Here is a 21,573-nt window from a genome sequence, read left to right as displayed (position 1 = left end):
TCCTGCTGGTTTAGGGCTTGGGAGCACGTAGATCAGTTTAGGGTTAGGAGCACTTCTGTTTCCAGTCCTGGTCCCTATGTCATCCGGTATCCAGTAAGTCCTGTCGGCTACTCGAACCCAGGAGCTCAACTTCTGGGGGGCTTAGTAGCTAAGTGCAGGTGAAGCTGTGTGGACCAGTCCGGTGTGCTCCAGTCCAGTGTTCCAGTCCTGTGTCCTCCTGTTCAGGGATTCCAGTCCAGTGTTCCAGTCCGGGGTTCCAGTCCTGTGTCCTCCAGTCCGGGGAATTCCAGTCCGTGTGTTCCGGCTCGCTGGGCGGTGCCTGCAGTCCCTGCCGGTGTCAGTGTGCTTGCCCAGCGTTGGTTGGTGGGTTTTTCCTGCTGCTGTCGCTCCTCGTCAGCAGCCCAAGGGCTCACGTTTGCTCCAGAGCCCGGCCCCGCGGGCTCTGAACCTGAGAACCTGACACCAAGAACTTGAGGGTCCCAAGCAAGCTGAGGGCTTGGGTCTGTCTTCCGGAAGCTGCTGAGCTTTGGAGTCCCCCGAATCTTTAACAATCTTTTCCAAATCCTCTCCAAAAAGAAGTTTACCCCGAAAGGGTAACTTAGTCAGGCGTTGCTTAGATGCCATGTCAGTGGCCCAATGCCAAAAGCCATAGCAATCTATGAGAGGTGACTGCCACAGCCATCATTTTGGCTGAGGCTCTAACCAAATCATATAATGCGTCCGCTAGGTATGCTAGAGCCGCCTCCATCTTTGGAACTACTGTCATCTGGCAGGTAGCCTCCGGTTCCTGCTCCACAGACTGTTCTAACCAATCAAGGGAAGCCTGAGCTGCGTAGGAACTGCACACGGAAGCTTTAAGAGCCAAAGCTGAAACTTCAAGTGCTCATTTCAGCATTGCTTCTAGCCTTCTGTCTTGCAAGTCTTTTAACGCCACCTTGCCTTCCACCAGAAGGTTAATTTTCTTGGTGACCACCGTCACAAGGGAATCGACGCATGGAAGCTCAAATCTCTCTGCTTGACTGCTCTGCACAGGATTTAGGCGAGACATAGCCCTAGTCACCTGTAAAGGTGCATCCGGCTCCAACCACTGCATCATGATGAGTTCCTGGATGGCTTCATGCACCGGGAAGGCCTTGGATGGTCTCCTCATGCTAGCAATGTGCACATTCACAGCGGCAGCATCTGGCGCTTCAGGGTCTTCAATGTGTAACACTTCCAGGGCAGAAAAAATGAGGGAGGACAGTTCCTCTTTGTGAAAAATCCATATCGCGGAAGGATCATCTGGTTCCTCCACGATGAACCCCCCTCTTCTGAATCCTCTAAGCCTGCGGCTCTCAGGGAAGCAGAGAGGGAGTGAGTGAAAGCGGTTCAATAGAACCCGCGTCTGAACCAGAATCCCTGCGTCTGCGCTTTTTAGTCTGATCTAGCCCAGCAGGCATCAGACCTCCATCGGCACCCTCCAGAGAAGGATCATGTCCACCTAGACCCCCCCCCCCACGAGGGAGGAGGAGGAGGAACAGTGTGTTTTAGCAAAAAAGCCTGATGCAGTAACAGTATGAATTCAGGAGAAAAGCCTGCTCCTGAATCAGCCAGGCTCCCCTCCGCCACAGCAACTGGCCTAGAAGGAACAACAGGACCCCTCACTGCCCAAGCAAGCCATCTCTTGGCCTTTTGGGGTCGTAGGAGCATGAGGAAGCGCCAGAGAACTGGGGGAAGAGACAGACGGTGATTCCAAGATGGTGCCCGCGTCAGCGATCCCCATGCAGGAAACTGGTGCTCCTGAAGAAAACGACCCCAACTCTCCTCCGCCTGAGTCTGAGAAGCCCACAGAACAAACGCTCGCCGTCAACCTGCGCTTCCCACAACAGGCACAGCGCTTCACATTTTCGGCTGCCATAGCAACAGGCACAGCTGCGGCACGAATGGAGGCGACAGAAAGAATATTACAGAGCTGCACTCACCCAACTCTGAACAGACAGAAAATCCCTCAAAATCAAAACGCTGCCTCTGAAGAACAATTGCCTGCCTCTGCAGAGGGAAACTCCCGTACAACAAAAAGCAGCAGGAGCAGAGCACTGCCTGAATCGCTCTAAGTCTCTCTGTTTTGTTTTTGGTTTTTTTTTATGTGAGGAAGTTAGCAGAGAGAATCTAAGGTACAGGGAGAGAGGGACTTTCACAGAGTGAAGCAGGGACAGGCAGGCAAGCCAGTATGCTTCCAAAGGGGGTCAGAGACCACAGAGCCACCCCTGGTCTCAACTGGCTACCAGCTCAGGAGACAGCACAGGCTCTGGGAAACCAGGAGATGAGACAGGTCCATCCACCACCTGCTGGAGATAGAGATAAACTAAATAGCTTAGGGGCTGGCTGGCTGGTATAGCTCCCTTCAGTTTGGTTCTCTATCTCCACCTGCTGGTAGACAGATACAACCCACTGGTTTCTGGATTCATCTGCTGATGACGCTATGGAAATACAGACTTTTGCACCACAAAGATGCAATTCTTTATTCTGGAAATAATGCTTCAAAATCAATGATTTATCACTCTCCACACCCAATGTTACCAAAAGAGTAGATCTGGTATTTATACATTTCTTGATTATCTTCAAGAAAAGCCGTTAAGTCAATTTCCGATGAGACCTATTGCTCCTTGTTGATACCATTGAAGTTGGGTTTAAAATGTTTTTAAATCTGTTAAGTTGTAACAATTAATAACAGGAATAATTTCAGCGATAGCTAAACCCATGATCTCCTTGAGATATTTCCTCAATAAAATCTCTGCCGATAACAGATACAAGGAAAATTTAAAAATCGTGGATTGGATCACAGATTTCTAGGTCTATTAGCATTTTCCATCATTTCTAACTTTAAATGAACGTTATACGAATCTTTTATTACAGAGAGAGGCAGCCTGTAGAGAAGCAGTGGCTTACCAAGGGCGGGGTGGTGGGGGCGGTCTGCCCTAGGTGTCAGCAGGTGGGGGATGCTCCGCTCCCACTGCTCCCACCCAAAGGCCGCTGGCACCGCAGTCCCCACCTGCCTACCCTCAGCTCCATGGACAGACGACAGCCCTCTTCTTCTGCCAACCGGCACCCTGCCCTTAAAATAAATCTGTGAAGCGGCGGTGTGGCGCCTCGCATCTGTGTGTAAAGGAAGCAAATCGCCTTATCGGGCCTTCCCTCACTGTGTCCCACCCTCCTCTGATGTAACTTCCTATTTCCGTGAGGGCGGGACACAGTTCTAACCACTTCACAGATTTTTTTTAAAGGCAGTGTGCCAGGTGGCAGGAGAAGAGGGCTGCCGTCTGTCCACGGAGCTGAGGGTAGGCAGGTGGGGACTGGTCAGAGAGGGGGGGGGGGCTGAAATGGGAGAAGGGGACTGGGTCGGGGAGGGGGGCTCAGATGGTAGAAGGGGCCTGGAGCTGGAACTGGGGTCTGAGAAGGGGGCAGGAGGGAGAATGGGGCAATGCCTGGGGCAGGTGGGAGAATAGGTCTGGGGCTGAAAAGGGGGTCTCTAATGCAAGGCATGTGGATGAAGGGGACTGAAACTGGGGGCTGAAAAGGAGGGTAGGTGGGATAAGGGAGCTAGTACTGGAACTGGGGGCTGAAAAGAGGCAGGAGCTGAAACTGTGGGGACTGAGGGCTGAAAAGGTGACAGGGAAAAGCGGCTGGGGCTGAAGCTCAGGACTAGTGGGAGAAAAGGACTGGGGCTGAAACTGGGGACTGGTGGGATAGTGGGGCTGAAAAGGGGGGGCAGGTGGGAGATGTGGGCTGGGGCTGGAACTAGGGGCAGGTGGGATAAAGGGGCTGGAACTGGGGGCCAAAAAGTGGGGCAACGAGAGAGAGAGAGAGAGAGAGAGGGGGGGGGGGGACAGATCCTGGATGGAAGGGGGAGCGAGAGGGAGGGTAGACCCTGGATGGATGGGAGAGGAAGGGCAAATGGTAGATTGAAGGGGCATAAAGGGCAGACAGTGGATGGAATGGGGAGAGAGAGAGAGGGCAGACAGGGGCAGATGGTGGATGGAATGGGCAGAGATAGAGGGTAGATGTGGATGGAAGGGGCAGAGATAGAGGGCAGTCAGTGGATAGAAGGGGCAGGGAGAGAGGGCAGACATTGGATGAAGGGACAAACAGAGAGGGCAGACACTGGATGGCAGACAGAGAGTGAAGACAGATGCTGGATGGAAGGAAGACAGTGAAAAGATGATGAGGAAAGCAGAAACCAGAGACAACAAACTGTAAATAAAATATATATTTTTATTTTTTTGCTTTAGGATAAAGTAGTATTGTAGCTATGTTAATACATGTTTATAAATAGAACATGTAAATAAGGTAATCTTTTTATTGGACTAATTTTAATACATTTTGACTAACTTTCGGAGAACAAAACCCCCTTCCTCAGGTCAGGATAGGATACTGTTACAGCACTATACTGTACTGACCTGAGGAAGGAGGTTTTGGCCTCTGAAAGCTAAATGTATTAGTCCAATAAAATGGTATTTTATTTTCTATATTTGTTTTATTTCTATTTGTTAATTTGTAAAGTGGTGATTAGTATTTGTTAGGTTTTTCTTTTTTTCAAATTTACATCTGCTGTCTTTATATTTTGCACAGTACTAGAGGACATTTTCTGTTTCTGTGGTGTTGCATTGTATGCAGAGTCTGGCATCTTGGGGGTTCAGTTTAATTTTTGTCTAAATAGAAAGTTTATGATTACTTATTCTATAGTGGATTAGGGTGTATCTGTGTTTGTGAAAAACGCATGGCTTTCAGTTGGCATTGACTGTGCAGGATCCATGATCTGTTCTATTCTGTCTGGTTTCGTTTTACAGTAGGTGAACTGATGTTCTAGTGCTCACTGTAGTGTTTAAGATGCTTTCCTTTTCCTTGTGTGACTCATACAAATTACTGCTTATGATATGGTAGAATTGCTCTATAGGTCCTGAGTGTTTTGTATTCTCGGTATGCCTAGTACTGGATTTTGGAGGGGGGTGTTAAAAAATGACCAGCCCCAGGTGTCAACTACCCTAGGTACGCCACTGTAGAGAAGATACCTGCACTTCTACCCCTGTCAAACGTTTATTCAAAGTTACAATACTATAATCTGCATTAGTCAATTTCTGAACTACTTCCAAGGAAAATGTTACAGTCTGAGAAATAACAGCTTTAAGTATCCCCTCTACATATTACTACTACTTAACATTTCTAGAGCGCTACTAGGGTTACGCAGCGCTGTACAATTTAACAATGAGAGACAGTCCCTGCTCAAAGAGCTTACAATCTAATAGACAAGTGAACGGTCGGTCCGATAGGGGCAGTCAAATTGGGGCAGTCTGGATTCACTGAACGGTAAGGGTTAGGTGCCGAACGCAGCATTGAAGAGGTGGGCTTTAAGCAAAGACTTGAAGACGGGCAGGGAGGGGGCTTGGCATAAAGGCTCAGGAAGGTTGTTCCAAGCATAGGGTGAGGCGAGGCAGAATGAGCAGAGCCTGGAGTTGGCGGTGGTGGAGAAGGGTACTGAGAGGAGGGATTTATCCTGTGAACGGAGGTTACGGGCGGGAACGTAAGGGGAGATGAGGGTAGAAAGATAGTGAGGGGCAGCAGACTGAGTGCATTTGTACATATTGATTTAAATCCCACAAACCATTTAATGGTGTCAGCCTCTTATAGAAAGTTATTAGCCCCCCCACCAGTGACGTCAACAGGCGTCTTCTTCAGTGTCCAGTGGAATCAGCATTGATGCTCCTGGAAGAAGACACCACTCATTCTGCTAGATGGAGTTCACAGAGGGGTAAGTTCACAGCTCTGATGCACCTTTAGGTATTGTCACCTCCCTCAACCAATTTTTAAAATTTCTGAGAGATCATATATAGGAACATGACCAGAGAACAATTGATCACAGACATGATCATCATTTTTATTACATCTACAATCTACAAATCCCCACCAGGATAGATAACATGGTGACCAACATGTGGAGACCTCTCTAACTCATTGCAAAAATTGTTATATCTAAAATGGTGTTTTAATCAGGATAAAACAGAACTCCCAGATACTTTACATCTTTGGCTCACCACTGGAAGGCATATTTAGAAAAGACCAATTTCATACAAAAAAAAACCCTATTTACATTTACATGCCAAGTATGCAGGTAAATTATAGAATACTAGCAGTTATGTATGTGGCTATTATAGTTATGTGTTACTTGCCCTGTCCTTTAACCTCACCTATTTATTCAATTCCCCTTAATTGTTCTGTCTGTTTACCTGTCTTATCTAGATTGTAAGCACTTTGAGTAGGGACTGTCTTTTTTGTATATGGTGTACAGCGCTGCGTATGCCTTGTAGCGCTATAGAAATGATAAATAGTAGTAGTAGTGGTAGTAGTTTGGTGCTAAGTGATATTCTATAACTTTAGTGTGCAACTTACTTAGCTTGTAAATGCAAGGTAATGTGCACAGGGGGAGGTGCATGAATAAGGCATGGGCATGTCCAGCACTTATACACGTAACTTACAGAATACAATAAGTTACATACTAAAGCGCCACATTTAGGCATGTGCAATTACACCTGCTACCCGACACAGCGTTAAGTGGGTGCATCTAAATGTATGCTAACTTACACTGTATCTAGAAACCAAATTTGTACAACCAGTTATAGAATTGCCCCTCTCTCAAAATATTTAAGGCAAGATAATGGATTTCTATCCCAACATACTGACAAAGGAACTAATTATTGTCATTAGAGATAGCAGGAAGACTGCATCATCTGATAAACAGACCAGCAAGTCATCCTAGTCCTTTAATTAATATATTATGCCAGTTGGTGGTTAATAATGGATCTAATGCATAATCAGGGAAGATATGCTGAACTTCAATGTTGCAATGAGCTTTTTCCTTTCTGCCATTTACTTCTGCCTCATTTCAGCTGAAAAGTCAAGATACTTGTTGTACAGAATGCTATACATACCAACATAGTAAAAGATGGCACATAAGGACCAATATGGCCCATTCAGTCTCCCCAGAAAGGCAGCTAGGGTTGTACGTGGGACTCCATGAGGGTTATCTTACTCCCCTCACCCCTTTTCGTCTTTAAGGTTGTAACTGACACCAGATGTAGTCTACACTCTTCTTGCCTCTTGTTGTTTTATTCTTTAAATTGTGAAAGTTATTTAAGTTTTACTATGCATAGAAACACTCAATACTTATATTCTATCTTCATGCTATATAGGGAACCTCTGTTTATTCCATGTCTTTTTCAATGAAACCACTTTTTGACCCCTTTCACTTCCATGGAACAGCATTCCATAAATCCACAACCTTCTCTGTGAAAAAAGTATTTCTTAATGTTACTTTTAATTTTCCCTCTTTGCAACTTCATTTCATGCTCTCTAGTTCTATTGACTCTCTGTTTCCTGGTCCCTGCATATCAGCTTTTTACCTTCTATGACATACAAGTCCTTTAAATTTCTGCAAACAAGTCCGAAAGCAACAAAGAGAGTCCAAAATCTCCCGCAAAAAACACAAGAAAACAACAAAACAGGCGGAAGATATCCAGAAGGACCAGACTGAAGCCACAGATGTTGGAAACCAAAATAATTTATTAAAACCCAACACGGTCCGTGTTTCGGCCAAAAGGGCCTTCTTCAGAGATCTAGAACAGAAATATAACATATATAATAAAAACATAAAAAACACATCTCGTATATAACAGTGGCATTAAAATAAAAGATATATTAGAAATATACATATAAAAGACATATATGTAATCGCAAGCCATTGCAAGGGGAAGATCGGTGGGGGGGAGTGTTCATGTTCCTTGCATCTCTGATATCCTTTGGGGAGATAGCACCATCTCAAACCTCACAATTATTACTTACAGGTTTTGCCATATTGGCACCCTATTTCTTTTTAAATGTTAGAACTTCAAGTCAAGGCAAATCAGAAAAATAATGAGAAGGCACTTGCGTTGGAGAGAAGCTTTTGCTTTTAACTCATTTATTTGGAGAATGTTCCTATTCTATTCATACAGTAATAGTTCAAAACTATGACATTATACATCTCCATATAGTACAAATGGCTGCAATATTACTGTCCTCAGCTCAGAAAAAAGAAGCTCATAGAAAGCATTTCCTTTTTTTTTTTTTTTAAAGAAGTGCATATGTATACAATCAGAGTGCATTTTTTACCTGCTAACTTAGCTTCTGCTTTTAAGGGGAAAAGTTTTCCTTAGAAAATTGAGTTGGGAAAAGTGCAATGATGAGGATAGATATGATTGAGGTCTACAAAATCCTGAGTGGTGTGGAGCGGGTGGAGGTGAATCAAATTTTCACTCATTCAAAATGTACAAAGACCAGGGGACATACAATGAAATTGTATGGGAATACTTTTAAAACAAATAGGAGGAAATATTTTTTCACTCCAGTTAAGCTCTGGAACTCGTTGCTGGAGGATGTGGTAACAGAAGTTAGCATATGGGTCTGAAAAAGCTTTGGACAAGTTTCTGGGGAAAAAAGTCCATATTGAGATGGACAAGGGGAAGACACTGCTTGACCTGGAACAGCTAGCATGGAATGGTGCTACTAATTGGGTTTCTGTCAGGTACTTGTGACATGGGCTAGATGGACCACTGGTCTGAGCCAGTATGGCTATTCATATGTAAGACATTTTCCATGAAAGCTTAAGTGCATACTTTTGGAAATATGAATTATGTACATTCATGCACTCTCCATCTCAAAGAGGTATGCATGTGTTAAGCAATTTCAAAAGCCCCATTTCTGTGAAAATTGACATCAAAATGGATAAAGGAATCAAACTAAAATCATAACCTTGCTCTGAGAATTATGCTTTCATTACTAGGTTATGAATTCTTTAAAATAAGAAAATGCATCTTAAATTATGTTTTGTTATTCTTTCCAAAAGTATTCCTATGCCTTTCTCTGTCAGCTCTATAAAACTGTGGACATCTGTCCTCAACATTCAATATTATTCCCACCTAGTTTCCTCTTGAAAGAGCAATTACTTTGACAAGGTATGTATTTTGAAAATCACAACCTCGAAGCAACAAAGACATATGCAATTAAGGATTAAATCAGGAAATTCACCACAATTCTGACAAAGTACAATAGTAGGTGTAATTATAGATTTAAGATTGTTGTTAGAAGGCTTATGCAACTGTACTAGTTGCAGTACAACTTGAAAAAGATCTTTAAGCTGATAAACATTCATTCTGCAGTGCAGCTATTTATTGTTAGATACTGCTTTCATATGAAACAGTAAAAACAAATTATATATATATATATATATATATATATATATATATATATACACACACACACACACACATACCAAATTTGCAAATACCATCATGTAATTGCATTTAACCATACCTGCAAATTTGGTCACACCTTTTTTGGTAATCACTAACGTACTAATGTAGACATCTCTTTTTACTGGGGTTGGTAATCAAAAGATTCTGAGGAGCATTTTTGATATAAAGGAAAACATGTAAAAAATTAACCCCCCTGTTTACTAAAGCCACGCTAGCAGCTGCCAGGCAGTAATGCTGACACAGCCCATTGACTTTGAAAGGGCTGTGTTGGCATTGTTGCACGACAGCCACTAGTTCGGCTTAGTAAACGGGAGGGGAGGGTAAGTCTATAATGAAAAAGGTAAATTAGTGTTTTCCGATATTCAAAATTACTTTAAAAAACATGCAATAAAAGGATGCACTGCAAACAACATAGATGTTCTGAGATAATTATATCTAACAATGGGAAATACACTATGGAAAACGTGCAATGGCAGTACTGGTCCTCACATCGATAAAATGTCTGCGCCAACGGCAGGACATTCCCGCTATGTACAAAATGTGCATATATACCTCTGCATGTGGAAGAGTGCCCCTCACTCTGGGCAACATGTCTTTCAGAAGACAGCCTAATTTCTCTATGCCTCAGGCACAGGACAAAAATATTTAAAAGACACCACCACCTGCCTTCCCACAACAACTGCACGAGGGCATGGAGATCAATCAAGAGCAGCCTGGAAAGTGAGTGTGAAGCAGTGCCCCACAGGATAACATTACCAGTCATGTGCAAGCAACATACATAGGCAGAGTCAGATACAGTGAGTTCTGAAGGATGACCATCAGACTCCTCCCCTCTGCCGTGGCCCACATCAACAATCCACAACATGTCTCCCAGCTCCCATGGGGCCCTCTCTACTAACCATTATATGCTGAAATGAGGGGCTGAACATTTCTTGATCCCCCTAACACCACCCCCCCCCCCCCAGCATGCTGCCCCATTCACAATGAAATTGCATTGGAATACTTTTAAAACAAATAGGAGGAAATGTTTTTTTACTCCAGTTAAGCGCTGGAACTCGTTGCTGGAGGATGTGGTAACAGCGGTTAGCATATCTGGGTTTTAAACATACTGATTGGAATGTTGGCAGCAGCTCACAAAAGTATATGAAGCCACCCAAAGGCACACCTGCTTTACCCCACTGCCCATCCCCACCTCCCAGAAACAGTACATATGCTCTACAGAAAGGGCACCATGCCCTCCTCTGTCCCCATGGCCACCTCAGCTCACACAGCACTTATGTCTGTGTACTGCTTACCCACCTCCTCAGCCCCCCCCCCCCCCAGCTCTGTCACAGGTTATGTGAGGAGCATTGCACAACATGTCATTAAAAAGTAAGTATGTCAAGCCAAGAAACCCCATCAACCTGAACCCTCTCTCTACCAACTTGTGTTCTGCAGATGATATAGCATCCACAGGTATCTTGAGGTACTCAGGCGGTGCTACAGGAGCAAACAGCAGGAAGACCCAGGCCCATCTTGCACGTCTGTAGAGAAACAACCCTCTCAGGGAACAAACAACTATCACATCAGTGGCTCCAAGATTCCCTGCTATGCCATCTCATTGGTGCCATAGATCATAGATGTCCCCCAGGTAACAATCAACAGCACCATCTGTCCCTGTGCCTGCCTACTGATAGCAAGTTGAATACTATGCAAGCCACGTAGGATGTGTTCTTAATTGGAAACCTTTTAAACACAAAGGCCACCCTCCACGTGCTGCCCAGCCTGCTGTCAAGAGGTCCTGGGAAGAAGTGGACCCTGGGCAGTGGAAGGTTCCCTGCAACAGGCCCATACCCAGCAGCAGATTGAACTATAGGAGGAGGAGGACCCCTGGAGGGACATGATCCTACTGGAGGGAGAAGAAAAGGCTGATGAAGAGCCCCCCCCACCCCCCCCGACAGCTAGGCAGGAGGTCACAGCAGCTGAGTCTCCTCCTGAAACAGCTGCCACACCTCCTGGTGAGCTCCCTCTGACAGCCACCCTAGCACAGCTCTTGCTTTAAGTCATAGGCATGTGCAGAGACATGCAGTAGGAGCTGGCAGTCATGCGCCACATTCAGAGGCAAATTCTGAGGGAGCTCAAGATGCTCCATGAGGAGCAGCTGCAGCAGTGGCTGTAGCCACAATGAAGTCAATGGACAAGAACTTGCAAATATTTTAAAATTTTATTTTTGTTCTAAATACAATGTTTTCTGATATATGCATACAAAGGTCTGTGTCTCCGTTTTCCAAAATATGTGTTAATATGCAAGGCTAACAACTGCTGTGGTTTAAACACTACTAGCCAATTCCTGGGAAAAGGAGACTGTAGAATGAGGTTGGGGGGGGGGGGGGTTGGAGACCAGGAGAGAAGCATCCAAACAGCCCTCAGTGTCCACAATCAGAGCATCTCCTCCTTACTGTCAAGCACTCAACCAGAGGGTTGCCCAATGGAAAGGGATCTAATGTGGCCTGCATCACAAGAAGCTCCAGTGGGACTCAAACCGGCTACCCCCAGGATCGTAGGCCACACCCCAAACTATTACGTTTCCAGTAGCTAGAAAAGAGGTGACAGGGAATGTATGTTGCCCTGCCACAGCCAGCAATAGCATTTAGCATCTGACACAGATGTGAGGTATATAGAAGCTGCTACCAGGTTCCACAGTGGGGGGAAGCACACATGACTGCAGTCACCCTTTCCAGTCCCTTCTACCAGGTCATGGCTGTAGGGCATATGTGAGTGGGATCTTTCCTGAGGTGAGACATTAGGCCAGATACATCCATGGCACCCTGGCCACTCAGATGGTAAGGAGATGCACAAGGAATCTGTCTGAGAGAGACATGCAGGCAATGTCTGGCATAATGCCTCATCTCAGGAAAGGCCTCACTCACAGATACCCTAAAGCCAAAGCATAGACAGTGTCCCTCTGGGGAGCTGGGGAAGGGTGGCCAGCTGTAATGACCAATGCCACTACCCCTTATGTAGCTATAGTTACCTGGATATGAGAAGACAAAGAAGTTCAGATAAACAGCATTGTGGGTCACAATATAGGGCTGACTGCCCACCTACATCACCACTGCACTCTGTAGTCATCTGTCCCATGGGGGGTCACAATCTGGGCATATCCTACACCAATGCTGACTACAGATATCTGGTGTGTAGGACAGCTGGGGTTTACGGGGCTGGATGGTACAAGATATAAGCATTTGTGGAAAACTAGCATGCTGGGCCCACAGTCCAGTTGCATGTGGAGCCTGGAAACAAGTTCTCATCACAGGTATCCCTTGACAAAGATGCTAGGTAGACATTTGCAGTACCACCCCCAGGAAGGGGACAGCAGATACAGATGTAGGCCACATTTCCCTGTCTGTGCCTAATAGCTTGCAGTAGGAGTCCAGCACCATATACCTCCTTCACCCTGCAGGCCCACACCCATTTGGCCGACTATATGCAGCTTATCAAAGTAAAGTTGTGCTGTCTTGCAATACCCACCAGTCTGGTACCAACCAGCAGGTATGCTCAGGCAGTACATAGACTAGAGTTTACTCTCTGATCAATGTGCTGCCTTGCCCCCAACTGCCTTGCCCCCAACTAGCATGGATGAGGGCTTAGGAAGCTGTGCAAGCACAGTAACATAGTAAATCACGGCAGATAAAGACCTGTATGGTCCATCCAGTTTGCCCAACAACATAAACTCATTTTACATGGTATGTGATACTTTATACCCGAGCATGATTTGTCTTTACCATTCTCAGGGCACAGACCATACAAGTCTGCCCAGTACTGTTGTTGTACTAAGTTCCGAAGCTAACGTTGAAACCCCTTAACATTTACACTCCAGCCCATCCATAACTATTCAGTCACGATCAGGGCGTAAACTGTAGAAGTCTGCCCAGCACCGATTTCGCTTACAAATTACCGGCGTCGCCACCTAAAATCTCTGCTAAGATTCTGTGGATCCTTTCCTTCTAAACAGGATTCCTTTGTGTTTATCCCACACACGTTTGAAATCCATTACTGTTTTCATCTTCACCACCTCCCATGGGAGGGCATTCCACATATCCACCACCCTCTCTGTGAAAAATACTTCCTGACATTACTCCTGAGTCTGCCCCCCTTCAACCTCAATTCATGTCCTCTAGTTGTACCGCCTTCCCGTCTCCAAAAAAGGTTCGTTTGTGGATTAACATATTTCAAATATTTCAATGTCTGTATCATGTCAGCCCTGTTTCTCCTTTCCTCCAAGGTATTCATGTTCAGGTCAGCAAGTCTCTCCTCATATGGTTTGCAATGCAAATCCCACACCATTTTTGTAGCTTTTCTTTGCATCGCTTCCAGTCTTTTTACATCTTTAGCAAGATATGGCCTCCAAAACTGAACACAATACTCCAAGTGGGGCCTCACCAATGACTTGTAGAGGGGCATTAACACCTCTTTTCTTCTGCTGGTTATACCCCTCTCCATGCAACCTAGCATCCTTCTGGCCATGGTCGTCGCCTTGTCGCATTGCTTCTTCACCTTTAGATCCTCAGACACCAACACCCCACGGTCTCTCTCCTGAGTCAAGCTTACTAATCTCTCCCCTCCTATTGGGTATCTCTCTTTTGGGTTTCTGCACCTCAAGTGCATCACTCTACACTTCTTGGCATTAAATTTTAACTTGTTCTATCAAAAACCGTTATCAGCAGAAAGAAAAAAAGAAAAATAACAGTTTCTGATAGAATAAGTATAACAGTACAGAAGAAACCAGAAGAAAGAGATACCCCAGGCAACAGTTTAGTAAATTTTAACTGCCAAACCGTCGACCATTCTTCTAACGTTCGGAGATCCCTTCTCATTGTTTCTACTCCCTCCAGGCTACCTACTCTATTAGCTATTTTTGTGTCATCCGCAAAAGGGCAAACCTTTCCTTCCAACTCTTCAGCAATATCTCCCACAAACATATTAAACAGAATAGGCCCCAGCACTGACCCCTGAGGAACTCCACTGTTCACCTTCCTTTCCTCCGAGCGGATTCCATTTACCATCCACCCTCTGCCACCAGTCAACCAGTTTCTTATCTAGTTCACCACTTTCGGTCCTAAGTTCAATCCTTTCAGCTTATTCACGAGTCTTCTGTGGGGGACCGTATCAAAGGCTTTGCTGAAGACCAAGTAGATTACATCTAATGCACGTCCTTCATCCAGTTCTTTGGTCACCCAGTCAAAGAAGTCAATAAGATTTGTTTGGCAGGATTTTCCTTTGGTAAAGCCATGTTCCCTCGGGTCCTGTAACCCGTTGGTTTCTAGAAAGTTAATTATTCTTTCTTTCAGTAGCAACTCCATTATTTTTCCAACCACCGACGTGAAACTTACAGGTCTGTAGTTTCCCACTTCTTCCCCGTCTCCACTTTTGTGGAGAGGGACCACATCCGCTTGTCTCCAATCACGCGGTACCTCTCCCATCTCTAAAGATCTATTAAATAAATCTTTAAGAGGTCCCGCAAGGACCTCTCTGAGCTCCCTCAGTATCCTGAGATGTATCCCACCTGGCCCCATAGCTTTGTCCACCTTCAGATTCTCAAGTTGTTTATAAACTCTTTCTTCCGTAAAAGGCGCAGTATCCACTCCATTCCCAGATGTTCCCTCGGCAGCCGACCGCAGTCCTTCTCCAGGATTTTCCTCCATGAACACCGAAGAGAAATAACTGTTTAGCACGTTTGCTTTATCTTCATCACTCTCCACATAGCCATTCTCATTATCTTTCAGTCTCGCAATTCCATTCCTATCTTTTCTCCTTTCTCCAATATATCTGAAAAGGTCTTGTCACCTCTCTTTACATCTTTAGCCATTTTTTCTTCCGCTCACGCTTTCGCTAGCCTTATTTCCCTCTTTGCTTCTTTGAGTTTAATCCAATAATCTTTTCCGTGATCCTCTCGTTGCGTTCTTTTGTATTTCTTAAATAAAGCCTCTTTTGCTCTTATTTTTTCAGCTACTTGTTTGAAGAACCATATAGGCTTCCTGCTTCTCTTGTTTTTGTTTACTTTACTTGCATAAAGATCATTTGCCATATTTATAGCAGCCTTTAGCTTGTTTTTTCACATCTCCTATGCTTTCCCATGCCAACAGCTCCTTCTTCAGGTATTCCCCCATTTAATCAAAATCAATACGTCTGAAATCCAGTACTTTGAGTTTTGTGCGTCCGACTCTGCCTTCGCCCTTATATCAAACCATATGTTGTGATGATCACTATTACATAAGTGGGCACCCACCTGGATATAGAAAACAGTTCCTCCATTCGTGAGCACTAGGTCCAGCATCGACCCTTCCCTCGGGGGTTCTGTCATCATTTGTCTGAGCAAGGCACTTTTGACAGGTATCCACAATCTCCCTACTTCTTTCCGATTCCACAGACGGGACATGCCAATCCACATCAGACAAACTGAAATCTCCCAACAGTAGCACCTCCCCTTTCATACCAATCTTTTGAATATCTTCTATCAGATCCTTGTCTAACTTCTCCATTTGTGCATGAGGTCTGTAGATAACACCCGTGTGGATATAGGTTCCTTCTTTTTCCAGGATGATCCATAAAGCTTCTTCCTTTCCCCAGGTTCCCCGCATTTCAGCTGCTCTGATACTGTCTCTCACATACAGCACCACTCCTCCACCTCTTCAGCCCACTCTATCCTTCCTAAAAAGATTATAGCCCGGTACGGTCACATCCCATTCATGGGAATCGTTGAACCGTGTCTCTGTAATAGCAACAATATCCAAGTTTTCTTCAAACATCAGGGCTTGTAAGTCTTGAACCTTTTTACTTGGACTACGAGCATTTGTGCTCATTGCTTTCCATGTGTTTAGTGAGCTTAGGTGGTTTTCTAAATTTAAATGACCTTTCCCTTTGCCATCATGTTTATTCTGGGGGTGACTTTCTGAAATCCCTTGTTTCCTTTTGTCACCCCCACCTTCTAGTTTAAATGTCTAGAAACATACTGTCTGAATTTCTCCCCAAGGATCCATTTTCCCATCAACGAAAGATGTAGCCAATTATTACAGTACAGCCTGTTATTTTTCCATGTATTACCCCATGCTCCTATGTATCTAAAACCTTCTTCTTTACACCAAGACGCAAACTGCTTATTGAATTCCACTGTTTTGCGAAGTCTTTCCTCTCCCTTCCCCCATGTAGGTATTACTTCAGAAAAAGCCACAGTCCGAACCAAAGATTTCAGTCCCTCCCCAAGCTTCTGGAACGCTCTCTGTGCTGTAAACTTGCTATTGTTGGCCAGGTCATTTGTCCCCAGGTGAATTACAACATCAGCATTTGAAGCCTCGCTCTCATCTTGGATCACTTTCAGTATTTGGTCTGTACATCTTGTAGCTGAAGATCCTGGAAGACATTTCACTAGGTTAGAACCCCTGAACTGTGTTCCTAAGTTAATGCCTCTGATAATGGAGTCTCCGATCAGTAAGAATTTTCTGCCTTTCACCAATCTGTCATTATTTGGGGGATGTTTCTTGGGTTGTGCTACTTTCATTGCCTCTGGTTCCACCACAGTACTTCTTTTTACAGCAGCATAATGATTCAACGCTGCAAAAGAATTTGACAGGGGCTGAACTTGGGAGTGTGAGTGTTTCTGTGTCAAGGATCTTAGTCTACCAGAGCCTACTGTAACCCATCTATTCCTCTGTTGTTTCATTCTCTGAGGCAGTGGTGGTAGTAAATTGGATGGGAAATGAGTAATCCTGGGTGCTTCCTTAATTGTAGCCAATTCCTTCTTGAACAGTTGCTTTTTAAAAATGTATTTAACCCAAACAGCTGCTTTTTTAATGTATTTAACCCAACTTATAAAATTAGAGATGAGGGAAGGAAAAAAAAACCTATATACAACCATGGAGGATATATATGTGAGAAGGGAAAAGAATTATTATACACATGTCTGTTGTCTCACAATAGTGATCAGTCAGGTACAAACCAGCAGGTGTGCTTTGCCATTGCACAGACTAGAGTCTACCGCTCGCCTCGACTACTGCAACCTACTCCTCACTGGCCTCCCACTTTGCCACCCCCCTTCAGTCCGTTCAGAACTCTGCTGCACGTCTTATCTTCCGCCTGGACCGATATACTCACATCTCCCCTCTCCTCAAATCACTTCACTGGCTTCCGATCAGGTACCGCATACAGTTCAAGCTTCTCCTCCTAACCTACAAATGCACTCGATCTGCAGCCCCTCCCTACCTCTCTACCCTCATCTCCCCTTACGTTCCTACCCGTAACCTCCGCTTTCAAGACAAATCCCTCCTTTCAGTACCCTTCTCCACCACCGCCAACTCCAGGCTCCACCCTTTCTGCCTCGCCTCACCTCACCCCATGCTTGGAATAATCTCCCTGAGCCCATAAGCCAGGCCCCTTCTCTGCCCATCTTCAAATCCCTGCTAAAAGCCCATCTCTTCAATGTCGCCTTTGGCACCTAACCACTATTCAAGAAATCTAGACTACCCCAACTTGTCATTTCGTCCTTTAAATTGTAAGCTCCTTTGAGCAGGGACTGCCCCTTTTTGTTAAATTGTACAGCGCTGCATAACCCTAGTAGCGCTATAGAAATGTCAAGTAGTAGTAGTAGTAGTAGTAGTAGTGTTCAGCAGGCTAGACGGCATCTCTTTGTCTTCTCTTCTACTTTCCTATTTGTATGGGCTGGAGCTAGTGCCTTATCTAGTTTTATCCCTAGATTTTGTAATAATCTTTCATCACCCTTGTGTGGGATTAACCATTTGAGTAAATTTAGGAGGCCTCAAGACATATTTTTCTCTCCCTTCTTTGTTTTGTTTTGCTGATGTTGAGTTTGCCACTGCTGGCCTTCTCCTGGCTCTGCCCCTTGCTCAAACCTCTTTTGGAAACTGGAGTTGACCACCTAAGGGACTTAGGGGTCCTTTTACTAAACTGTGTTAAGGGCTAATGAGTGTTTAATGCAGGAAAAATGGCCTTAAGCAGGACACAGTAAAGCATTTTGAATTAGTTTTGCCATTTGCACACGCTAACCACTCAGTATTTTTCTGGAAGGGATGTGTCAGGGATGGAGAATAGGTATGAAAGTACTATTGAGCTAACACGCTGACATTAGTGATTGCTAACTGAATAATGCTGACTTAATGCAGGAGTTCTTAGCACCATCAAAATAAGAGGTGGTAAGTGCTCCTTCATTAATTTTTTTCTAGTGGTTGCAAGATAATGTTAACATTAAAACACAGCCAGAAAAAGATATAATAGAAAAAGGTCGAATTTATGGCTACACAAGAAATGGGCTTAGTGAGTAGGAAATTCCCATGTTAAGATGAGTTAAGCCCATTTACTAGTGCAGATTAGTAAAAGAGTCCCTTAATATTTATTTTATACATTGCTATGGTGATATGAATAAGCACACATCTAATATAATCTACCCATGTTAGAATGCGTTAAGCCCAGTTACCAGTGCAGATTAGTAAAAGAGTCCCTTAATATTTATTTTACACATTGCTACGGTGATATGAATAAACACACATCTACTCTAATCTAACAAAGAGATTAATTAGTCACAAAATCCCTAAAAAGGTCCAATGTGACTTACAAAAAAGAAGCCCAAATAGTAATGGGGAATGACAATGAATTACAGTAGAAAGGGCCTTAAAAAGAGGGACACAGTTCTTTAATTATAAACCTTTGAAAAACAGTCTTTAGAAAAAGACCCAACACGGGCCGTGTTTCGACGCTCCGCACCTGCGTCAGGGGTCATGACGATGACGGGGAAGATTTTGAAAATAACACGATTCTTCAGAAGAAGCCAATGCATTTGAATTTTGTCAGAGATGTTGAGGGTCACATGTCTGTCTAAAAGATATTTCTCCTGTCTCTCTCTCTGCCAGGTTTATGTGTAGGTCTATTGAATCCTTGTTATATAAGTAATAAGAGTCCTCTTGTTTGTGATTTGATTAAATAACACAGCTTGCATTTATTTTTTACCATTGAAACCTGGACCAAGTATGGCAAACTAGTTTATTTAGTATGAGCCTATCCACTGGGTTTTGTTTTCATAAGCTCCAATTGCACTTGGATATGTAAACTGCTGTTTTGCATATTCAAGTCACTTATAAAATTAACTCTTAAGTCAACATCTAATTTACTAGTATTAAAGGAAGTTCAACTTAAATGAAGAGATGACTACCATATGGAATAAGAAGATAAGGGATTCATTTTGATGTACTACAATATTAGAAATTAATACAAGTTTACAACAGACCCAAAAGAGTATCTGAAGTCACTAAATCAGTAATATGGAAATTTTTCAATGATGTTTTTGGAAAAGAAAACTTACCAGTGTAGCAAATAGATGATACAAGATAAAGTATATTGCAACAACAGGGGCCCACATATGTCCTACAGCATTGAGAGTTTGATCCATTACATCTACCCATCCTTCTTGAGTAAGGATCTGGAACATTGACATAAATGCCTGAAGAGAGTGAGAAAAATCAGGAGTAATTTCACAAGCTATATTTTAACATAGATTGTTATTATCATATATTAGCTGTGCTTTGTACTTCAAAAATACAGAAGTAAAATCACAAAATAATTACCAACAGTAACTTTCAATTATACCAACTTAAAATTATTAGTAAATCAATGTGATCATAAAAATGTGGTTCATGTGCAACTTTCTTTAAATTAGTCACCTTACTTTCTAATTCTTCATACTCTCTTACCTATTTATATCAGGGTCGTAGCCAGACTTCGGCGGGAGGGGGGTCCAGAGCCCGAGGTGAGGGGGTACATTTTAGCCCCCCCCCCTCCCCGGCACCGCCGCCACCACTTTTGACCCTCCCCTAGCACCGCCAACCCTCTCCTTTCGACCCGCCCTTCCCGCCGCCACCAACCCTCCCCTGCTGCCGCCACCGTCAGGTACCTGTGCTGGTGGGAGTCCCCAACCCCTGCCAGCTGAAGTCCTCTTCAGCGCCGGTCTCCGGGCCGGCGCATTGCTGCAGCTGATCTGGAAGGATTCTGTTTCTGTGTGAGTCGTCCTGAGGACACAGAAACAGAATCCTTACAGATCAGCTGCAGAAATGCCTGCCTGCCTGCCCGAAGTGCACTGCACCCACTAAAACTGCTCCAGGGATCTGCATACTGCTGTGATGGACCTGACTATGACATTTGAGGCTGGCATAGAGGCTGGCACAAAAGAATTTTAAAGATGTTTTTTGAGGGTGTCATATGGTGCTAGTCTGCCGAGGTGGAGGCTGACAGTTCATCCTCTTGGCAGCACGTGGTGATAGGCTGCAGAGGCTGAGCCTTAGAGGGGCGGGGCTCAGGCTAGAAGGGAGCTAAAAGCCCTGGGGCAGTACAAATCAGAGAGGCCCCTATACAGAGGTTTCCACCAGGGAGGCCCTGGGAAGAAAGTATCCACCCTGGAGTGTGAAAAACCTACTTGACTTGATACAAGGTAGGCTAAGCTTTAAGCTACATAAGGATGCTAGTCTTGCAGTCTGGCTAGAAGAAGACCTGTGTGTACATACTGTGGACTTAAAGGTAGTAGCTACAGCCTGTGTAAAGGTTGCCTAAGAGAGAATTTTGAGAGTGAAAAGCCTGTGAGGGAACATGCTACTTATTTCTCTTTGTTTTATACAGAATAAAGCCTTTGCCTTTTTTTGACAGTGCACTGCCTCTGTCTGTATTTTATGAGAACTCCATGCCTTGTTGTGGTTCACACTGAGGGGCATAATCGAAAGGGGTGCCCAAGTTTTCCTGAGGATGTCCTCGCAGGATGTCCCGTCGAAGGGGCGGGGAAACCTGTATTATCGAAACATGATGGGCGTCCATTCATCGTTTTGATAATACGGTTGGGGACGCCCAAATCTTGACATTTAGGTCATCCCTACAGATGGTCGTCCTTAGACTTGGTCGTTTCTGGTTTTCGGTGATAATGGAAACGAAGGACGCACATCTCAGAAACGACCAAATGCAAGCCCTTTGGTCATGGGAGGAGCCAGCATTCGTAGTGCACTGGTCTCCCTGACATGCCAGGACACCAACCGGGCACCCTAGGGGGCACTGCAGTGGACTTCAGAAAAAGCTCCCAGGTACATAGCTCCCTTACCTTGTGTGCTGAGCCCCCCAAAATCCCCCCAAAACCCACTACCCACAACTGTACACCACTACCATAGCCCTTACGGGTGAAGGGGGCACCTAGATGTGGGTACAGTGGGTTTCTGGCGGGTTTTGG

At 44.5% G+C, this 21,573-nt stretch overlaps 1 protein-coding gene across 1 annotated transcript in view; it reads right to left on the bottom strand.

Annotated features, from left to right (window-relative positions):
* The window catches only part of NALCN (sodium leak channel, non-selective), a 690,956-nt gene that overhangs the window by 451,833 nt on the left and 217,550 nt on the right, over positions 1 to 21,573 (bottom strand). Inside the window, 1 exon segment of the mRNA XM_030201343.1 lies at positions 19,672 to 19,809. Within this exon segment, the coding sequence (XP_030057203.1) occupies positions 19,672 to 19,809 (138 nt within the window).

Source organism: Microcaecilia unicolor, chromosome 4 (genome assembly GCF_901765095.1).
Source record: "Microcaecilia unicolor chromosome 4, aMicUni1.1, whole genome shotgun sequence".
NCBI classification, from domain to species: domain Eukaryota; kingdom Metazoa; phylum Chordata; class Amphibia; order Gymnophiona; family Siphonopidae; genus Microcaecilia; species Microcaecilia unicolor.
This window is presented reverse-complemented; position numbering and strand designations above follow the sequence as displayed.